Genomic DNA, 21,003 nt, shown 5'->3' with positions numbered 1-21,003 from the left:
AGCTTAGATATTTAAAACTAGACAACGGATTTTGATGCGGTTTTCTTTAAAAAATAGAGTGATTCCAGAGGAAGGTTCATAATTGTGTATAACACATGGATAATATAGTAGAGGAATACTGATAGTTTTAGAAGTATTTAATGTGGTGTCGTAAATAAACGCATTTTTTGCGCTTTCATTGCAAATATATATTTACCTAGTAAACAATGAAATTAAAAAAATAGAATTATTGGATACTTGTGAATTATATGACATTGACAGCTGCATGGATAAAACGGAACGCTTCTATCAAATTTCTATAACCTCAAAGGTTCATGCCTGTTGTGTTGTTGTGTTTTTGTAAAACAACGGTAACTATTTAATTTTAAACTATACATAAATTCAACACGATGGCGGATGTCGAGGAATACTTTCCTCGAGGAGGCAAAAAGCCGACTACCACGTATTTTAAACAGAGCGAAAATGTAAGTAATTTAAAACATCGAGATATTTAAGAATTAAAACATCATGGTATCATATTTTATGGTTTAGTTCCTAGGAGCTGCCGTGAAAGGTGAGAGAAAAAAGAAGAAGATAAAGAAGAAGTCAGATGATGATGATGGTTATCTGTCTGATGAGGTGCACACAGAAGTCGATCATTCAAATAAAAATTGTGGAATATATCTTAACTATAAGGTGAGCAGTTAGTCTATTTTCTAATGTGTTTTTTAGGATTATCTATAGCTTCGTTATTATTGTAATAGAAATAAATATAGTTAAATTATTTATTGATAAGTAATTGAATTTGAATCATGTTTAATCATGTATGTGTTACTTTTGTGATTTATAGTTTGGTTTTATATTTGACCTGTAGCTAAATAGCCTAAAATTACTAACTGCTAAACAAATCTTAATTCTATATACACGATCAATTTCTTCTTATTTTCCTGTCTTCATTACTAGAAGTTTTTAACTTTATGTACATTGAAAATGATCCTCTAAATATACATGCTAAGTGTAGCAATTTTAAAACGATTCCAGGTAGTGAAAGAAGGATTATTACTGTTGGGTAGAGTCCGTCAAGTGTTGGAGACTAAAGTAAATGTGGCACTACCTTGTCGCATGAACGGCGTCGTCATGGCGTGCCACGTCAGTGAAGCTTACAATAAAATACTTGAAGCTTATGTTAATGATCAGGTAATCATTTTTATAATTATTTTGTGTCATATAATACAAGTTAATAGCTTTAGCTTTGGTCTGTAATGTTATTTAAAAACTTATTTAAAGGATATATTAGTCTTAAAATATTTTGCTTAGAATGAAAAAATATGTATTTTATTCAAATACTATTTCAAAAAATAATATATATTTATGAATGTATGAAATATTTGAGTGAAATTGTTGATGTTTTATATATTAATATAATTTGTGTTGAAATCAAATATTCTTTAACTTTTGGAAATATTTTTATATATAACAGTATACGCTTCAGCCTGTAATACCCCACTACTGGGCATAGGCCTCTTTCCCCATGTAGGAGAAGGATCAGAGCTTAACCCGCCACGCTGCTCCAATGCGGGTTGGCGGATATATTCCCTACTATGAGTAACGATCGCTATCAGGTGTACACGATAACAACCGGGACCGACGGCTTAACGTGCTCTCCGAGGCTCTGTGGGGAGACCCACAAGAACTGCACAAACACCCAGACCACGGCAAACACCTGTATGGCCAATACAAATGTTTGTCATGTGCGGGGATCGAACCCGCAACCACCAGCGCAACCGGCACAATCCATGGCTGTGACCATTGCGCCAACGCGGCGTCATATAACAGTATGTCAGAGGCTTATTATAACAATGCTAAAAAAGTTCAGCAAATTAAGATAAAAAGAACATTTCCAGATAGATACAGTTCGTGAGTTGCCACAAATGTTCCGACCGGGGCAATACGTAACTGTAAAGGTTTTGGAAGTCACTCAGACACACCTCATGTTAACCATGATGCCACAGCATGTCAACAGTGGGAGATCACACGCTGATCTACATAAAGGTATTGTATATAAAATACTTATATTTAAAATACAAAGAGCGTATTTTGTTTAATATGCAATTAAACAGTACATAGTTATTACAAAATTAATTATATTACATGCATGTTTCTTATACTGACACGTTTTATGCACGACATACATTCATCCCAAAGAATTAATCCAAATTGTATTCAAAAACTGGTGTAAATCAGACTTCAGAAGTAACAGAAGTGTAACATGCACTCTATGTCTAATCCTACTCCAAAGTTTGAAAAAATACTGAGATATTCCATTTTACTTGAGTTTTTTAGCTGAAACAATTTAGTAAAAAACGAAGTTTATCAAAGAAATGTTATACATATCTATTAAATATTAACAATTGCTGTTCGTTTGTCTCGCTAAAACTCGAGAATGGCTGGGCCGATTTTACTAATTTTAATCTTGAAATATTTGTGGAAGCTCAGGGAAGATTTAGACGGTGAGAAACATGAATAGTGAAAATGACAATTTAATTTTGCAATACAAGTTCCTAGCTGTGAAACTGATGTCTTTTGTCGAAAAAATTGTCACTTGGTTGTCAAATATTTATAGGTGCGTTAAGAAAGTGTTTTGTCCATATTTTTCACAAATATACATAGGTGATACAAAGTTCACCGGATCATCTAGTGTGAAATAAAATATATTAGCTAATATTTATCAAACCCTATACATATTATTGTTAAAAACAATATTTTCAGTTTATTGTACTGGTAGTAATGAATTTCAGTTTTCATAACATGTTTTTTTTTCATAGGCGCACTGCTACAAGCAGCAGTTACGTCGGTGGAAGACCATGGCTATGTGATGGATGTAGGCATACCCAATATAAGGGCATTTTTACCTAAGGACTCGGCTAATCCTGAAATAGAATTGGGTAAATATTACCAATTATAATATAAATTCACTTTCCTTATAATACTCCTGGTTTGGCAGGAACCTGCCGGCCACATTAAACACTTGTTGAAGTAAATATTGAAAAGTATTGGAGTCATAATGTTCATAGTAATTGTGAAAGTAGCTCTTAAGCGTAGATAGTATTGAATATTTTGTAAGACCTATGAGGGTGGCATCGTCTGACTGACGAAACCCTCCATAAATAATAAAGAAAAAAAAAAAATGTTCATAGTAATTATTAAGCTGTTGTCAGTCATGTGTTAAGCTGTTGGTACTGGTTGTTGTCATACGGCCAGTTTTAGTACTCTAAATTTGCTTACTAGAGATACAATTTCGACGTAAGCTCCATACAAATTTTGTCAAAACTAGGCTAGGAGGCAAAACCAGATATAGGTAGACAATTGAAATCGGTTGATAGTCATCTGACAACGTTCATTACTAATAATAGGGAATATAACTGTCTACCTGCAATGAAACAGCATGGTGCATTAAGCTCAACCTTCTACGTTTATTTTTGTTTTTATATAACTAGGTCAGCAAACAACTGTATGGCTCACCTGATAGTAAGCAATTTCCATAGCTTATAAATGTCTGGGAAACCAGAAGCATCGCAAGCGCGTTGCCGACCCTACACCCTATTCCCATCAGGAGCTCTGGTCACCTCACTCACTACAGGAACACAATACTGCTTGAAAGCAGTATTATTTAGCTGTGATCTTCTGTAAGGTCGAAGTACTAGTCGGGCTGCTCCATATTTTGAGGAGGAAATTTCCTGCTGTACCCTATCTCAGTGACATACATTACATTGATAAAGAAGCCCAATGAAACCTAAGAAGCCTATAACCCAGAAGTGGAATGTTAGAGGATGAGTCAATGAATCATATAAGTCATTAAAATTTTATAACAAAGCTTGTTGTTTGATTAAACCGTTGGCGCAGTTTGTTGAGACCCTGCTTTCTGCTCTGGGGGTCGTGGGTTCAATTCCCACCCCGAGTCTGGGTGTAATATATATATTTATTTATATATGTATTATTTATATGTATGTTTATCGAAATAAAAAAATATGTAGCTATAACAGTCAGCTGTTGCCTATAACACAAACATTAAGTTGCTTACTTTACGAACAGATGCTTGTGTCTATGTTGTAAATATTTATTTATTTGTTTTACTTCTAGACACTGGTATGCTAACATGGGTGACGGTCAAGACTGTGTCCCCATCCCCAGAAAGTGGTGTAATCAGTCTTTCCAGTGAACTATCAGCATTACAGAAGGCTGTACAACGTAATAAGACCAATGTTCTGTTCCCCGCTACTGCTGTGGAATTCATGGTTGATAAGGTAAATAGATAATGTAATAGGAACTATTGTCATTAAATGTTGTATTCATATTGTGTATTATTAAAACTTTGTTTTCGGGGCCATCCATAAAATAAATTATGATAAATTGCTACCACACTTGTAGAACCCCCCCCCCCCCCCACCAAATAATAATTGATGGAGAGTGAAACATTTCCTTGGAATTCCCCTTCCCCTTTTTTTTCAGTCATGTTTTGTCATGCTGCCCAGCTCTTCTTATGTTCGAACGTATTCTATAGACAACTTGTTTTGAATGTGCCAATATCTCAAATATCTTCCTAAATATATTACGCATAATATAGCATAAAATTACACACATTAAAAACTAAATGCTAATACGAATATGAGTATGTCCCGTACAAATATTTGTCACATGCGGGGTACAAACCCACCACAGCTAACGTAACAGCTATTGACTGTGACCGATGCACAAATACGTCGGGAGATTATTGAATTTTATTAGGTTGTCATTTATTATAAATATATAATAAGATTATGTCTGTATTAAGAAAAGGGCTAAGTAAACGTAATTTCAAAATGTACCATTATTTCAGGCACTAGACAACGGTATAGAAGGTCGTATTTTGGACAAAACAGTGGCTTACATACAGAGGAATCACGTAGACACTGTCAAAGGGAAGAAGCCAGCACTAGGACAGAAGGTAAATAATAATATTCCTTTATAAATTTATTTATTTCATAATTATAATTCAAAATGTATTAAAAAATAGTAAATAGTAAGCTGTATGTGCCTATAATGCTATCACTCAATTGTTTGTACCCTGTGCTGATGATTATAGTGAATTTATTAGTGTCTACCTTGTTGGCGCATTAAAACAAACAAATAAATAAATAAATATAGATATACACTAGCGGACTCGGCAGACGTTGTCCTACCCGGAATCCAGCTACCAAATACGTACCGATAGCAGCGCCACCTACCAGGTTCAATCGTGTTTTCAAACCATCCATGAACTAGAAATATACATGTAAAATTTTAACTAAATCAGTCCATCCGTTTAGAACTAGTTCAGTGACAAACAATGCACAGAAGAAATATATGTACATATGTATACTAGCTGACCTCGCAAACGCGTTTTTGCCATATATGTTATTAACCCCCTTACCCCCCCCCCCCCCTCACCCCCCTCTTATGAGTTAGGGGTATGAAAAATACATGTTGGCCGATTCCCAGACCTACCCGATATGCACAAAAAAATCATAAAAATTGGTCCAGCTGTTTCAGGGGAGTACGGTAACTAACATTGAGACACGAGAATTTTATATATAAGAAATATATATGTATATTAATACAATTTTGCTTTGCAACAATTATGTGTGATATGTAAAAATTACTCTTTGAAAATATATATTCCATAGTCACAATTGGCTGCAATACACTTACACTACATATATATATATATAAGCAGCAAATTTAAGCTATAAAAACTAGTTTTTAAAGTTTTTTGCAGTAAATGAATTAATTTAAATTGTATAAGACTTAAGTTGTTATATCATAAATTTTAATTCAAATATATTTTTTTTATAATTACACTTATGTAATTGCAGATTAGAGCGAGACTGTTATACGCTGTGCCGCCGAAGAAAATACCATTTCTAACAATGAGGGGTATATTTGACACCACATACCCGGACCTGGCCGAGGAACAGAAACTGCAAGAAGGTGACATAGTCGAAGAGGCGAAAGTGAGGATTTGTGTATTATGTAGTTTCTAAAAAAAATGTGTGTGTCAGCTCCGACGCACGACTGGAGTTTAATCCTTCAGATCGTCTGTCTAAATAGGCACAAAAAGGCTTACTAGTCTAAGAAAACGATTAATATCATATCAAATGGTAAATAAACGAATAAAATAACGCCATCTATCGGCGTTATTAGAAAACGTCCTAACGCCATCTATCGGAACCCAATAGGGTACAAAAACGTAACGACGTCATTCGCTCAGTAGATTTTACACTTCATATTGTTTTGTACAGCCTTATTATAATTTTAAGAAGTTTTAAGGAGTTAACTCTAAAAAATGTTTAATTTTTTTGTCAGACAGTTGTAGTACAGATTTAGGAATATTACAAGACATGCTTTTATGAAAAAATTAAGACATTAATTTTTGTATTATTGTGTTATTTCGAAGTTAAAATCATAAATAATATATATGCATAATATAAAGTCACCCACCAACCTGCAGTGGAGCAGCGTGGTGGACTAAGCTCGAATCCTTCTCCTACATGGAAAAAGAATGCCCAGTATGGATGTTACAGGCTGAATTATATCGTTGTATGAAGTAAGTGATCTTATTATTGTAAAGTTTTTGTTATGTTTTTCATAGGTGCTAAAGATTACGGGTCGCTCTGTCCACATGAAGCTAGGTGAAGGCAGTATAGGCATCTTGAGTCTACGCAGAGTTGCCATTCATGAAGAACTCACTGATGAACAGGTTTTGACGCAGTCATATCCAGTAGGTAAGTTTTTTTTTTTATATCAGACACAAATGTAATTATACTTGATTAGCCAAAAAGATATGAGTTGTGTTGAGTTTTCAATTTATGTCAATAAATAAAATAACTTTATACAAACTTCCATCTTATATTTTCACGTCATCGGGGGATCGTGATTTCCTACAAGAGCGCTCTGTGTGTATCCATTATAAATTTATTTATTTATTATTTAGCAATCAATATGCCTGCACAATAGGCCTGTACTGTGTCTTAGATATATGAAACGTAACTAGCTATGAGAGAGAGAAAGAAAACGTGTGTTCGCCTCTCTAGCTTGCTCAGTTCGCCTCGCCCGATCACACTTTTTGTAACGCTCTCGTAGCTGACTTCCCAATTCCCAAGAAGTTTTACTTCAAATGTTTTTTTAATAATCTGTCATCGATACCCTACCGCTTTTTCACTACGCTGTGTCCTATATGCCCAAAGGTTGTCTGGAAGAGATCGCTACTCTAGCGATAAGACCGCCTTTGTACACTGTTTTTTTATTTGTAATATGTTATTGTGTTGATTGTTGTTGTGTACAATAAAGAGTATCTATCTATCTATCTATCTATCTATCGATGTCCACAGGCAGTGCCCACAAGGTCCGAGTCCTGTGCTACAACCTGGCGGACCACGTGTACTCGGTGAGCGACGCGGCCGCCGTGCTGGCCCAGCGGCCTTTCCGCCTCTCGGAGTTACGGGTGGGCGAGCGGGTGGCGGCCCGCCTGACGCTGGTGGCGGACGACCACCTGAAGGTGGTCGTGGGCAGAGTGGCCGGTGAGTGCTGTAGAACCGGACTGCAGTCGTGGCATATCATCATCATCATTACAGCCTATACAGTCCACTGCTGGACATAGGCCTCCACAAGTTTACGCCAAAAATAACGTGAACTCATGTGTTTTGCCCATAGTCACCACGCTGGGCAGGCGGGTCGGTGACCGCAGTACTGGCTTTGTCGCACCGAAGACGCTGCTACCCGTCTTCGGTCTGTGTATTTCAAAGCCAGCAGTTGGATGGTTATCCCGCCATCGGTCGGCTTCTTAAGTTCCAAGGTGGTTGTGGAACCTTGTTATCCCTTAGTCGCCTCTTACGACACCCACGGGAAGAGAGGGGGTGGCTAAATTCTTTAGTGCCGTAGCCACACAGCACAGACAGACAGACTGATAAGCGGTGCTCTGTGGTTACTGGTAACTGGCACGGTGATCGATGGTACATATTAAGATTTAGCGCGTTTGGCCTATAGAGCTTTAGCCTATAATTTCCCACTGGGATGATACAGGCTGAAGCGTATCCCACTGCGAGGCATAGGCCTCTTTCTCCATATAGAACAAGGATCGGAGCTTGATCCGCCACGCTGCTTCACTGCGGGTTGACAGATACATTCTCTACTTATGGTAACGATCGCTATCAGGTGTCCATGATAGTGATCGGGACCGACAGCTTAACGTGCTCTCCGAGGCATGGTTGGGAGACCTACAAGGAGAAACACCCAGACAAGAAATAAAAATATGTAAAAATGCAAATATTCACGGCAATCGAATCAGCAACCGCCGCTGTGTTGACGCTAACATGGCCGCGCACCACTAGACCAGAATGTTCGAAGAAAGTTTGGCGCCCCATAAATTAATAGAACAAATCGAAAGCAATGCGTACATATCTTTGGCTTGCGCCTCCCCTTGCAGCTTGCCTCCTAGGCCCTTTTGGCCCTAGGGTCAATACGAGCCTGACGGTGTCCGTGGTCATCAAGCGAGTGTTTTATTACGTAAAGACCCTCCCGCTTTGATTGATTAAGAGTTACAAAAATACTTTTCGACCAGATCATAATCCTTACGTATTATAATCACTAAGATTTTTTTTAGTTAGTACTTTTTTTTTCTTTTTTGTTAACATTTTTGTGATGACGATTTGTTCTATCATCTAGGTTACGTACCCAAAAGCCACATGACAGATACGGGTGTTTTCGTCGATCCGAAAAAAGCGACCGATTCAAAACTTTCCAAGAAGAAGTTTAAGGTAAGACATTATGTTTATTTATGTGTAATTTTAATGGACACACAATACAAGCTGGGGACAAGAGGACCTTCTGATACCCTTATACAGTCGCCTAGCTTGAGGGGTGCCGGGAGGGCCATGGCCCCAGACGGTATATGAAATGGTAAAATCCCTACGATTTTTTCAATTCACAAACAAAAAAAAATTCAAATTCAATGGCGCAATGTAATACATAAAAAATACAGTAAATTTGAGAACTTTTTTTTTAAAACATCATGAAAATGCTTGCAATGAGTGTGTTTAGTTAATTCGGTAAAAAAAATTGTGCGGCAAAAAAACCACGCTATACCATTGCCCTCATACAGTCACTCATATTACGTGAATAATATATAAAAGAGCAGTAATATAAAAAATACTCATCGCATTTAAAGGTCGGACAAGAGGTAAACGGCCGCGTGCTATTAGTAGACCTTGCGAAGCAGCATCTGATAATCACCTTGAAGCCCTCACTGTTAGACTCGGACTTAGAGCTACTGACAAGCTACGAAGATGCCGTCGTCGGGAAAGCGTACACTGGAGTAATAGCGGTAAGGTTTAAATTTTAATCTAGATTTCATCATCATCATCATTACAGCCTATCACAGTCCACTGTTGGATATAGGCCTCCACAAGTTTACGCCAAAAATAGCGTGAACTCATGTGTTTTGCCCATAGTCACCACGCTGGGCAGGCGGGTTGGTGACCGCAGGGCTGGCTTTGTCGCATCGAAGACGCTGCTGCCCGTCTTCGGCCTGTGTATTTCAAAGCCAGCAGTTGGATGGTTATCCCGCCATTGGTATTAGTATAAGTACCAATGTGGTAGTGGAACCTTGTTATCCCTTAGTCGCCTCATACGACACCCACGGGAAGAGAGGGGGTGGCTATATTCTTTATTGCCGTAGCCACCCAGCTTCCGTGTAGTTTAGTCACTTCAAAATCAAAATCAAAAATAGCTTTATTCAAATAGGCTTCGAAAGCACCTTCGAATCGTCATTTTACAAATTCAGTTGAGTAAAATGGAGTGTGTGAGTTTGACCTAACTGTTTTATATAACTTTCCGAAGATATGGATAACAGCACTTATAATATACAACTAACAACAAATAATTGGATATTTTTTATTTAGAAACTATTTAAATTAAAAAAAAATCGAATGTACTTTGTAATAAGGACCTCTGAATATGTGTCCCAATGAGTTAAGACAGTTTGCAACAGAATAAAAGATACCGCTTAATCACACGTCCAAAATTCAATAATAAAGAATATTTTAATGTTAAATTTATTTATGTATTCTATTATTTCAACAGCATATCAAGGATTACCTATTGATCTCCTTCTTCAACAATGTTTTGGCATACGTTCCGAAGCGATTTGTTTCCGCCCAACCGCTCGATAACTTGACTGAAGTGTTCCATGTCGGCCAAATTGTAAGTATTATTGTAGTACGGCAATATTGCCGTTATTTACGTTATTTCAACGATTGAACATAATTCTATCGTTTCTAAAATATAATTAATAATTTTAAAAATAAAAAAATATTTTAATTCATAGCTTGTGTAGTATTAATAACGAATAAACCATTGCATTCATTCTTATTAATTTTTTTAATGGCTTAAGTAGTATTTATTTATCAAAAAAAAAAATACAATTCACTCCATGAGCAATGTACACAAATCAGTAAAAATAAACAACAATTTTGTACGACTCACAAACGTAAAATATTTTATGCCAAATGACAATAAAATAATTCAAGCGATTTCACGTAACATGCACTTAAAATTCACTTTAACACACTAATAATTTTTTTTTCAAGTATAAAATGTAGTCTTACTTCTAATTTGTACTGGTTATGTCTGTATTGTAGTAATAATTACAATTAACCAGCTAAATGCAGGTGTCTTAATAAAACCAAAAATAAGTATGTCTGTAAATAATAGAAATAATTATTTCAGGTAAAATGTACGATCATGTCAGTGAACCCTCAGACTAAGAAGATGTGCGGCAGTCTCACTAAAGCGCCTTTCATTCCCTCCGTAAGTAGCTCCTCATCTAATAAACGAAACTTACTTTTGATGACATAAAACATATACATTTTTTAAATATAATTTGTCGATTTTAGAATAAACCAAAGAAAGCTACAAAAAGGAAAGCAAATGACGAAGAAACTAACTCTAAAAAACAAAAATCAGGTAAAAAAGGAGAAACAGCGAAATCCGAAGAAAGCACTAGTAACGAAAACGAGACAATGGATGCTGACGAAAGTCAAGCGAGTGGCGAGACAAAAAAGAAAAAGAGAAAAAAAGATAAAAAGAATGCAGAAGAAAAAGATTTGGTTGAAGAAGAAGTTACTACCGAAGAAGTAGTTGAAAGTAAAAAACGTAAAAAGAAAACTAAAAGCAAAATTGACACGAATGAAGATGACAAACAAACTACAAATGACGAAAACACCGATTCAGTAGTAAATACCGAAAGTGACAAAAAGAAAAGTAAAAAGGACAAAAAACAAGCTAAAGCTGATAAAAAAGAACAGGAAAAATTAGTCTCAGAGGAAAGCGACGCTATCGAAACAGACATGCAAGACGATTCTGAAGTGTTAACACCCCAAGAATTAGGACTTATAGATTTATCCGACTGCGTTACACGGAAAAACTACAAAAAGCGGGTAGTGTCTTTAATCAAATGTATAAACGCCAGAACGAAACGCTTAGATAGAGTTGAAGAGAAGGTTGCCAAAATCGAATCTAAAGGACTTAACGCAAAAAACAAGAAATACCACACAGCAATGAACTTAGAAAAACTTGTAATGGAAGAACGTATAAAGAAACTGGCTGACGCACTTAAATTAGCACAAGATAAGCTAAAGGATTTCGATTTGAAAGCAAATCCAGATTACAAGAAGAAGAAGCTTGAAAAAATTGCCGCGAATAAGACCAATGAACAGATAAATGAAAAGAAGGCAAAGGAAAATGAAGTTGTAAAAGAAAAAGCGAGTGCTTTGAAGGTAAAAGTTGTGGAAGATTTGAAGCCGGTGGTCGAAGTGCCGAGTGCGAAGGAGTTCTGGTCGATGACACCTGAAACTGTTAATGAAACGAAGGATGAGGAATCGAGTAGTAGCGAAGATGAGGTGAGTAATCTTTATTAAGTTTTTTTTTTAATATAAAATGTCTGAAATCAAGGTACAAAATTTAATTGTTAATTTAATAATTGATCAATGAAATTGTTGCAAAATCTAGTAAATAAAATCGTGAATATGAATTATTGTTTTCTAATGTTTACGCGAATTTCATTCATTATAATGAAACAACTTTTTCGGAATTTACCGCATAATATGTAGTAATTATTTTTATAAACTTAAATTGGGTACATAAAGGCTACAAACGTCACCTAAAGCTTATTTGTGAATTTGGATAATATTTTTGTGTTAATATAATAGGAGCAAGAAAAACCTAAAAAGAAACGCAAAAAGCTAACGTTAGCTGAAAAGACGGCTAAAGCGAGGGAGGAAGAAGAGAGGATACGAGAGTTAGAGAAGAGAGCGATCGAGAGCGAGAACGCGCCTCGATCGAGCGATCAGTTCGAGAGGGCCTTGTTAGCCGAACCGAACTGCAGCCAGTTGTGGATTGCGTACATGGCGTTCCACTTGCAGGTAATTTAATAGTAAACATATCGTTGTTGAAGTTCAAACTTAATGTACGTCAGAATTAACAACTTTTCAGACGAGCGAAAAAATTTTATACTTATATGGATAACGTTTATTTTGCCGTTATTTTCTTATTTTTTTGAACGACGGTTATTTTACTTACTCACTCACTTCAGCCTATCGCAGTTCACTGTTGGACATAGGCCTTCACAAGTTCGCGCCAAAAATCGCGTGAACTCATGTGTTTTGCCCATAGTCACCACGCTGGGCAGGCGGGTTGGTGACCGCAGGGCTGGCTTTGTCGCACCGAAGACGCTGCTGCCCGTCTTCGGCCTGTGTATTTCAAAGCCAGCAGTTGGATGGTTATCCCGCCATCAGTCGACTTTTTTAGTTCCAAGGTGGTAGTGGAACTGTGTTATCCTTTAGTCGCCTCTCACGACACCCACGGGAAGAGAGGGGGTGGCTACATTCTTTAGTGTCGTAGCCACACACCTTGACAGTTATTTGTGTTTTGATATTCTTACGAATGGAATATAATTTGACTAGTCCCTTGGCGCAGTTTGTAATGACCCTGCTTACTGCTCCGAAGTTATGAGTTCGATTCCCACCCCGAGTCTGGGTGGTCTAATATATATATATATATATTTAAAAAAATGTTGCTATAGCAGTCGGCTGTTACCTATAATACAAGCATTAAGTTGCTTACTTTAGGAACAGACGACCGAAAAAAATGTTAGTGTAAATAGTTAGTGAACTTTATTAGGAACGGTGGCTTCCAATAGCTCTAACTCATTTTTTTATATTTTGTCTAAAATTATAAAAAAAATGACAAACTGCAATCAGAATATAGTTTTAAAAATCTGTACCATTAAATTTTTAAAGGCGACGGAAATCGAGAAAGCTCGAGCGGTAGGGCGTAAAGCTCTCAACACGATCAACTTCCGGGAGGAGCATGAGAAACTCAATGTTTGGCTAGCGCTGCTCAACCTTGAGCACAGGTTTGGCACAAAGGTAAGATTTTTGTCATATAAACAGCATAGTCTAGTCTACGCTTAAGCCTGTAATATCCCACTACTGGGCCCACAAGACCCACAAGAACTGTGCAAACACCCAGACCACGGCAAATACCTGTATGGCCAATACAAATGTTTGTCATGTACGGGGATCGAACCCGCAACCGCCAGCGCAACAGGGACAATCCATAGCTGTGACCGTTGCACCAACGCGTCGTCGTATAGTCTAGTCTGGTCACCCAAAAAAACTTGCAGTATCAGAAGAGAAGAAGGTCTCCCCACCGTGCCTCGGAGAGCACGTTAAGCCGTCGGTCCCGGTTGTTATCACGTACACCTGATAGCGATCGTTACTCATAGTAGGGAATATATCCGCCAACCCGCATTGGAGCAGCGTGGTGGATTAAGCTCTGATCCTTTTCCTACATGGGGAAAGAGGTCTATGCCCAGTAGTGGGATATTACAGGCTGAAGCGTGCAAGTATTAATGTACTGTACGCACCGCTAAACCAGAGCAGTTCTCCACCAGGTCATGTTTCTTACGTCTAAAACTCAGTTATACGAATTGTCCTTATTTTCCCATAACTAGGAAAGTCAACAAAAGACCCTCGAAGATGCGCTCCAAATGAACGACACCTTCCAAATCCATTCGAAACTTCTGGACATACTCCTCGAGACAAGCAAGCAGCAGGAAGTACTTCCTGTTGTGGATCTCATGGTCCGGAAATATAGGGGGCGACCGGAAGTGTACAGCGTGTGTGGAGCGGCGTGCTACAAGGCAGGGCTGGTGGAGAAGGCGAGGCAGGTCATGCAGAAGGGTGTTGCGGCGTTGGAGAAGAAGGAACGTAAGTATTTCTTAAGCAGCGCAAAAATTTAGTAGACTAACAATTTGTGTCCCAAATTATTTCTGTATCCGTCATGCAGAAATTTGAATGTTTTTCAGATTAGACCGATTTTGATTTACTGTTGTAATTTTCCTTATTGGTTTGCAATGAAAAAGGTTGTCCAAAAAAAAAGGAAAAACCAATACTATACAAATACGACACAATAGGTGCTTGTATATTTGTGTCCCTATTCAGACTTCGGACATATATTTCGAACTATAGTTCCTAATTAATCAAAAAGCAATTTGTTGCCCAATGTTTACGCGAATTTCAATCATTAAAATGAAAAAAAAAATCAGATTTTATCGCAGTTATTAAGTTTTTTAGATGCTCGAAATTTCGGATACTTGACAGTAATCATGGTCACGGGAGTACTGGTTGGACTTAATAGCAACCGAAAAATCAGTTGGTTATGACCGATTTATTTTAATTATCGCAGACGTGTCCCTGCTGGTCCGCTTCGCCCAGCTGGAACGCGCGCACGGGGAGCGGGAGCGCTGCGAGGCGCTGTTCGAGCAGGTGCTGGCCGTGTACCCGCAGCGCGTGGACGTCGCGGCCGCCTACCTCGACAGCTTGCGGGCCGCTGCGGACGTGCAGCGGGTCAGGTGAGCGGGGCTGATACAGTTCTCACAGCTAAATAATGCTGTTTTCAAGCAGTATTGTGTTCCTGTTGGTGAGTAAGGTGACCAGAGCTCCTGGAGAGGGGGGATTGGGGATTGTCGGCGGTGTGAGTCGGCAACGCGCTTGCGATGGTTCTGGTGTTGCAGGCGTCTATAGGCTGCGGTAATCTCTTACCATCAGGTGAGCCGTATGCTTGTTTGCGGACCTAGTGTTATAAAAAAAAATTATAGCGTCATCGGCGTTTGTTCGTTTCATTTTATAGTTTTCAATGACGCCAAGATGCACATCAGGAGTGAGGAAAAGTTAGGTTATATTTTAGAATGTAAATACATCTTTAGTAAAATTAACTACATACTACATGTATGTACTGCTTGTACACAGATGAGAGATATTGCATTAACTATTTTTTTTTCACAGGCAAGTAATGGAACGTATGACGTCACAAAAGTTGCCAGCTAGGAAAATGAAAGTTCTCTACAAGAAGTGGATAGAAGTAGAAGAGAAGATCGGTGACGAAGAACACGTTGAGAGCGTGCGAAAACGCGCGCTCGAGTTTATTAATAATGCTAAGTTTTAAATAAATTATTGTAATATATGTGATAATTATTTTATATTTTGTTTTATTGAAAATAACCTTTCAAATACTTAAAAAGTTAAATTATTACTAATCTGTAAGAAATATCAATACTATTTTTATGTAAAAAAAGTCAAGTATAATCGTTTCTAAATCTACTTTTATTGTAAAAAAAAATATAAAAAGCATTTTTTATTAACTTAAATACTTAAACATGTATGTTTTACTCGTTTTTATTGTGTTATTTACAGTTGTAGGCTTTGAAATCGGTAGGGGCGGTGGGATGGGAATATTACTGGTCACTTTAACAGGAGTATCTTCCCTTTTAATAGGATTACTGACTTCTGTAACAATATTGCTAGGAATGCAGCTACCGTAAATAGAAACTGGCGCGCAAAATTCGTATCCTAACTTAGTATAAAAATTCTCTTGACCCTTTGTAGACAAATGAAGCATTTCTAATTTTAATACATTTTTACAATACTTCTCAACTTCTTTCATTAAATACGTGCCTAATTTTTGACCACGCATTGATTTGCTTATTACTACGGTTTCAATAAAGCAACTGTTTGGTATACTCGGTATAGCAGTAAGTTTACAATGGCCTAAAAGAATTTTATCACTGTTAATTAAAATTAAACTAGTCGGTAATTTTTCGCAGGACGCTTGGAGAGACATCATTCTTGCCGTTTCACTGCGTGGCCATTCTTCGTTTATAAGTTCGCAACACGGTCTCAAATATTGTGGATATTTATGAAGTTGTAAAACTTGTAGGCCTTTGTGTTCCATCGTGACCCTGAAAAATATTTCTTTTATGGATATAGCTGACATGTGAATGGCAGAATAAATATTGACTTAAGCGAAAAAAATTAGGAAAAAATGATGTGTCACTGTCACGGCGTTTAACGTCATTTGTCAAATTTAGAATGTCATTTATGAATTTATTCAATATATTTACATATTTAAATGCAATTATTATATTAAAAAAATAAAGACATTTTAAGTTGATACTTACAAGAATTAATTAATCAATCTCAGGTACGAGTATCACAATTCAGTAATCATGTCAATGTATTTGTTTTCGATTTTAAAGTGCAGTGTATCGATATCCATGCTTGCTAAAACACAACTAACTAGACTTGTGTAACTCATGAGTGAGTGATACAAATGAAACATATCTTTTCAAGTGAGCTAATCTCTCATCAGCTCACTTACGTTTCAAATATATCTCCAGCTCACTAGTCTTATGATTCATTTTCGAGAGACTGACGTACTGAGCGGGAGTAAACGAGACTGAGCTAGTGAGCCACTCGATCGGACGATGGCGTTTATCATGCGAAAGAGAGAGATAGTTAGTTATGGCTCTGTATCTTTTCGATTCATATTTCACAAGGTCATAGACTCAATCGTCTTGCTTTGAACAAGCGAAAAAGTATTTTTTTCCAACCACATAAGGTTGCATTTTGGTTGCTTTATAAAATTATTTCACTGAGCTAAATGAGCTGAAGAGCTAAATGAGTGATATTTGCATTTTGGTTGCTTTATAAAATTATTTCACTGAGCTAAATGAGCTGAAGAGCTAAATGAGTGATATATATCCTAAGATCAAAATGATATATATCTCTCTTTTCTTTTCAGTGATATAAACATGCCCCGGTAACTTGGTACAAAAAGTGATTTTGACCACAAAGCGCCATCTATCTCCTAAGCTAAGAACTTTTATTCTCAGTGTGACCACTTTTTAACTGACTTAAATAATTTACTGATACCTAATGGCAACCCTGCATATAAGATGTGAACTTGTCAAAAAAAAAGAGCGCCATTTTCGTCACTCGTTCCTTCGTAAATGTTTGTGCTTTTATTTCGTGTTTTCAAGTGTTTAGTTTATACGTTGAGTTGAATTTTAATTCCTCCGTACCTAGATGTGAAGTAGCAATATTTCAGCATTGACTGTTTTGTGAAAGTATTCGTTTTCTGGCCCTCCGTGTCGAGTTTGGACCATACGTATTTGTGTTAGTTATTAACATTTTCTATCATGCCTCGCTATGTTTGCTGTGTTCCTGGGTGCCCAGTCGTAGCAAATGATGGTAAGTATGCTATTTTTGTAAAAATAAGAATAACCTGAATGTAGCGAGATTCATGATGGCTGCACTTACGCTTGAATTTATCTCATGTCAGTTTATACTTACCTTATAGGCTCATACTTTTTTATGTTACCGGGCTATCATGTTCATCACAGGTAGATTAATTTATGGGAGGTTAAATTTTTGTTATTTCTGACTCTACCTTAATTCCGGTGCTGCGGGAAGTGTACTCGTGCTTCGTTCTGCGACTATCACGCGTTATTTTCGAACAAATTTACGTAAAAACGATCTTTACTTCAAGATCAAAATACGATACGAACTGACCTTTAACGACTGACAATTAGACACTTTTAAACAAAATAACGCGTCAGACATCATATTCTAATAAAATTAGTAACATTGCGTGAATGCGTGAGAATATAGGTATAGAAATTCGAAAAATACCCAAAACCGAATCGGAGCACCCCACTGTGCACGTGGTCTTGGTCTGCCCTACCCCTAGAGTGGTTTTTTTAAGCCGGGGCGTGGAGGGAGGGCATCCCTCGCACGCAAGGGCGGAAGGGCTGCACTTTCCGCGGCGCCGGAGCCAAGCATTACTCTAACCTCAAAGGTGGTAGGTTAATTTTTTCTGATTTAAAAATTGAACCTCAAAACTTCAACCATGATATCTCTGTAATAACGGGGTTTACACAAAAATACTTGTCCAGGGGGGTGAAAAACCCACACTACCCCAACCCCATAAATTTCTTACTGGCGATGTACATAATTACCTTAACATTCTGGCTCGGTTAGATGGCTAGCAAAGTAGCAACACACTTTTTACTATATATATATCTTACATATACATACATATCTTAGTGAAAAGACAGAATAAATAAATAAAACGCACTGTGAAGACTGAAAGACTGGCAAAACTGTTAGGTTTTTAATTTTATTTAATTCCTTAAACTATGTTCACTTTAGTTTTTTATTTTATTTCAGGAGTACCTCTACATTACTTTCCGAATCCTGAGAAGGATGCAGAGAGATTTCAGTCTTGGGTGAAGAAAATAGGGGGTGATATTAGAAGCTTGAACAGTGCTGTTATTTACAAAACTCGAAGAATTTGTCGTCAACACTTTGAGGAAAAGTTCCTGTACCCAAAAAACAGACTTTGCAAGTTGGCTGTTCCAAACTTGCTGTTGTCCTCCGATGACCTGTTAGGTACAATATTTTAAATAATTTTAGAAACACAAAATCTACATATAGTGGATTTCATTCGTAACGTAAACAGTATAATTTGGTTACTAATATGTAGGTAATAATGAATAAAAAAATTATAGATAGATATATTATATTGCACACCACATAAGACAGAGATCATAATTTAGTCTGCATAAGGCCTTAATTCAGGCAATTCATCTAAAAAATGTTGAACACTATATAGTCCAACATGGCAGTTTACATGTCTAAATAATAAATATATCGCTGTCCCCGGGCAATAAAGCGGTAATATCAAAAATCAAATTTTACAGGAGAAATAAAAGAAGCTAATTTGTTTATAGTGCAGTGTACAGTGATCCAAAACAGACGTTCAATATGTCAAATGAAAGCTATTTTTTTTACCAATTTAAGCTTTTAAAAATAATTTTTTAAAAACAAATTGTATAATTTTTTAATGAAATAATTTAAAAAAATGTATAATACAATTCATAGATGATACTATTTTAATTGCAAGATCATTAACAATTACTGTAAAGATGTTCACCGGTTTTTTGTGTTATTTTTCTTAGAGTAATGCAATAATACATAGCTTAGTCGTAAGAGAATTATCCATGCAATAAAACGGTTATTGTCATTTATTCTAACGAAATATTAATAAAAAAAACTGAAAAAAATTAGAGTGATAGATTGATACTCAGAGAAGCCAAAAATTAAATAACATTAAAAAGGGTGTAACCGGCGTATACCGCTTTATTGCCCGGGGCCAGGGATATATAAAGAAAAGGTAACTGATCTATCAAGCACAAATTAATAGACAGATTGGACTGTGTGTGTGATAAAGTTATGTTGTGGAAATCTGCTAAGAAGGGTTTAAAAATTCAACTGCTAAAATAGAAGTTTGAAATTTTAGTAGAAGTCAGTCAGTTTTGATGTTTAAATTCAGTAGTCCACATATTATACAAAGCTTTTTTTACCTATGTAATGAATTAATGATATAGTGCAACTTTTATTTTGTATTTTACAGCATCAAATGAAAGTCCATTGGCTCCAGACTTCCAACCATTTCAAGAAGCTACATTATTGAATCCTATTGCAACTCCATCTTGCAGTACAGGTATGTTACCAATTTGAATAAAATAATAAATACATTTTAATAACAAATATATTTATATAAGTACTTCTTACTTGTATTCAATGTATTCAAAACACAAAATTTATAGATATCCATATAACTTTCTTTCTTAACAAATTAAACTTTTCTAGGCATATAATGGATATACATGAGTTTTCTTTGTTTGTTGCTGGTTGTTGTGATTTCAATACTTAATGTTGGCATTCAGTATTGAAAAATTAAAAAAGAGATTTCCAAATAAGCTGAAGGCCTTATCTACCTACGTTGGTATATTTACTATCGAAACCCCCTGACAGCCGCAAAACGCGTAACTGATTTTAAGTTATTAAACTTTTAGAGATGTATAAATAAATATAGTATAAAACTCATAATAGAGCCAATAATATTTATTTTTGTTTAAGATTTTTTCATGGTAAAGTTGTGAATGAAGATTGGTCCATAAAGGCCTTAACAGTAAAAGACATAGTCAAATGATATATATTATTTATTTAAGTAACATTTATCTAAATTTAAATTTTATTTGCTTTTCAGCACCAACTATAAATCCATTAGTTGCTAGCAAACCAACTACATCCCGAGATGCTACATTATCGCATTCCAAGCCAAGAAAACCTGTTGAATACAGAACTCCAGGTACCTATGTTATCTATATACTGTAGTTGCTGGGCTTGCCCATTAATTTTGTAATTTTTTAATTTTCTTTTCTCACTTGTTCATCTTCATAATATCCATAAGTACCGGACCCCACTTTGCACTCATGGGACCTATGTACTATAGTTAAAATTAGTCTGCCTCCCACAAACTTGGTTACAGCGCCCTCACAGGATTCCATTGTCATATTACAATGTAATCCTGACAATAGTTTTGGTGTAATGCCCAAAGATACAGACTTTCTCCAATTAAAATTTTCAAAAATATTCAATGTACAGAAACTATCCATTTACAGTTTTATTAAAAGTATAGATAACTATATCCTCTCTACATAACTATTCAACCATGAGAATAGAGTTTTTATTTTTTTACCATTGA

The 21,003-nt window shown here is 36.4% G+C and overlaps 2 protein-coding genes across 2 annotated transcripts; one reads left to right on the top strand and one right to left on the bottom strand.

Moving 5' to 3' along the window:
• The first annotated feature begins 255 nt into the window (after positions 1 to 255).
• Positions 256 to 15,592, top strand: LOC123662058 (rRNA biogenesis protein rrp5). Its single transcript, XM_045596946.1, has 20 exons — positions 256 to 464; positions 532 to 675; positions 1,021 to 1,176; positions 1,884 to 2,031; positions 2,805 to 2,924; positions 4,120 to 4,283; positions 4,856 to 4,963; positions 5,871 to 6,008; positions 6,647 to 6,779; positions 7,386 to 7,574; positions 8,719 to 8,810; positions 9,221 to 9,376; positions 10,135 to 10,254; positions 10,780 to 10,860; positions 10,947 to 11,951; positions 12,261 to 12,473; positions 13,350 to 13,478; positions 14,066 to 14,321; positions 14,800 to 14,965; positions 15,399 to 15,592. Exons 1-20 carry the CDS (start codon positions 390 to 392, stop codon positions 15,556 to 15,558), a joined length of 3,753 nt encoding a protein of 1,250 aa, XP_045452902.1. The 5' UTR covers positions 256 to 389; the 3' UTR covers positions 15,559 to 15,592.
• A 103-nt stretch (positions 15,593 to 15,695) lies between these two features.
• Positions 15,696 to 16,684, bottom strand: LOC123662194 (N-alpha-acetyltransferase 80). Its single transcript, XM_045597073.1, has 2 exons — positions 16,571 to 16,684; positions 15,696 to 16,351 (listed from the first exon to the last, which is right to left on the bottom strand). The coding sequence occupies exon 2, from the start codon at positions 16,342 to 16,344 to the stop codon at positions 15,751 to 15,753; it is 594 nt and encodes a 197-aa protein (XP_045453029.1). The 5' UTR covers positions 16,345 to 16,351; positions 16,571 to 16,684; the 3' UTR covers positions 15,696 to 15,750.
• Between the last annotated feature and the right edge of the window lie 4,319 nt (positions 16,685 to 21,003).

The sequence above is a fragment of the Melitaea cinxia genome, chromosome 18 (assembly GCF_905220565.1).
Source record: "Melitaea cinxia chromosome 18, ilMelCinx1.1, whole genome shotgun sequence".
NCBI classification, from domain to species: domain Eukaryota; kingdom Metazoa; phylum Arthropoda; class Insecta; order Lepidoptera; family Nymphalidae; genus Melitaea; species Melitaea cinxia.
This window is presented reverse-complemented; position numbering and strand designations above follow the sequence as displayed.

Coding starts and splice junctions, on each gene's coding strand:
- LOC123662058 (XM_045596946.1), top strand. CDS start 390: ATGGCGGATGTCGAGGAATACTTTCCTCGAGGAGGCAAAAAGCCGACT. Junction 8,811..9,220: donor TTTCCAAGAAGAAGTTTAAG/GTAAGACATTAT, acceptor TCGCATTTAAAG/GTCGGACAAGAGGTAAACGG. Junction 11,952..12,260: donor CGAGTAGTAGCGAAGATGAG/GTGAGTAATCTT, acceptor TTAATATAATAG/GAGCAAGAAAAACCTAAAAA.
- LOC123662194 (XM_045597073.1), bottom strand. CDS start 16,344: ATGGAACACAAAGGCCTACAAGTTTTACAACTTCATAAATATCCACAA.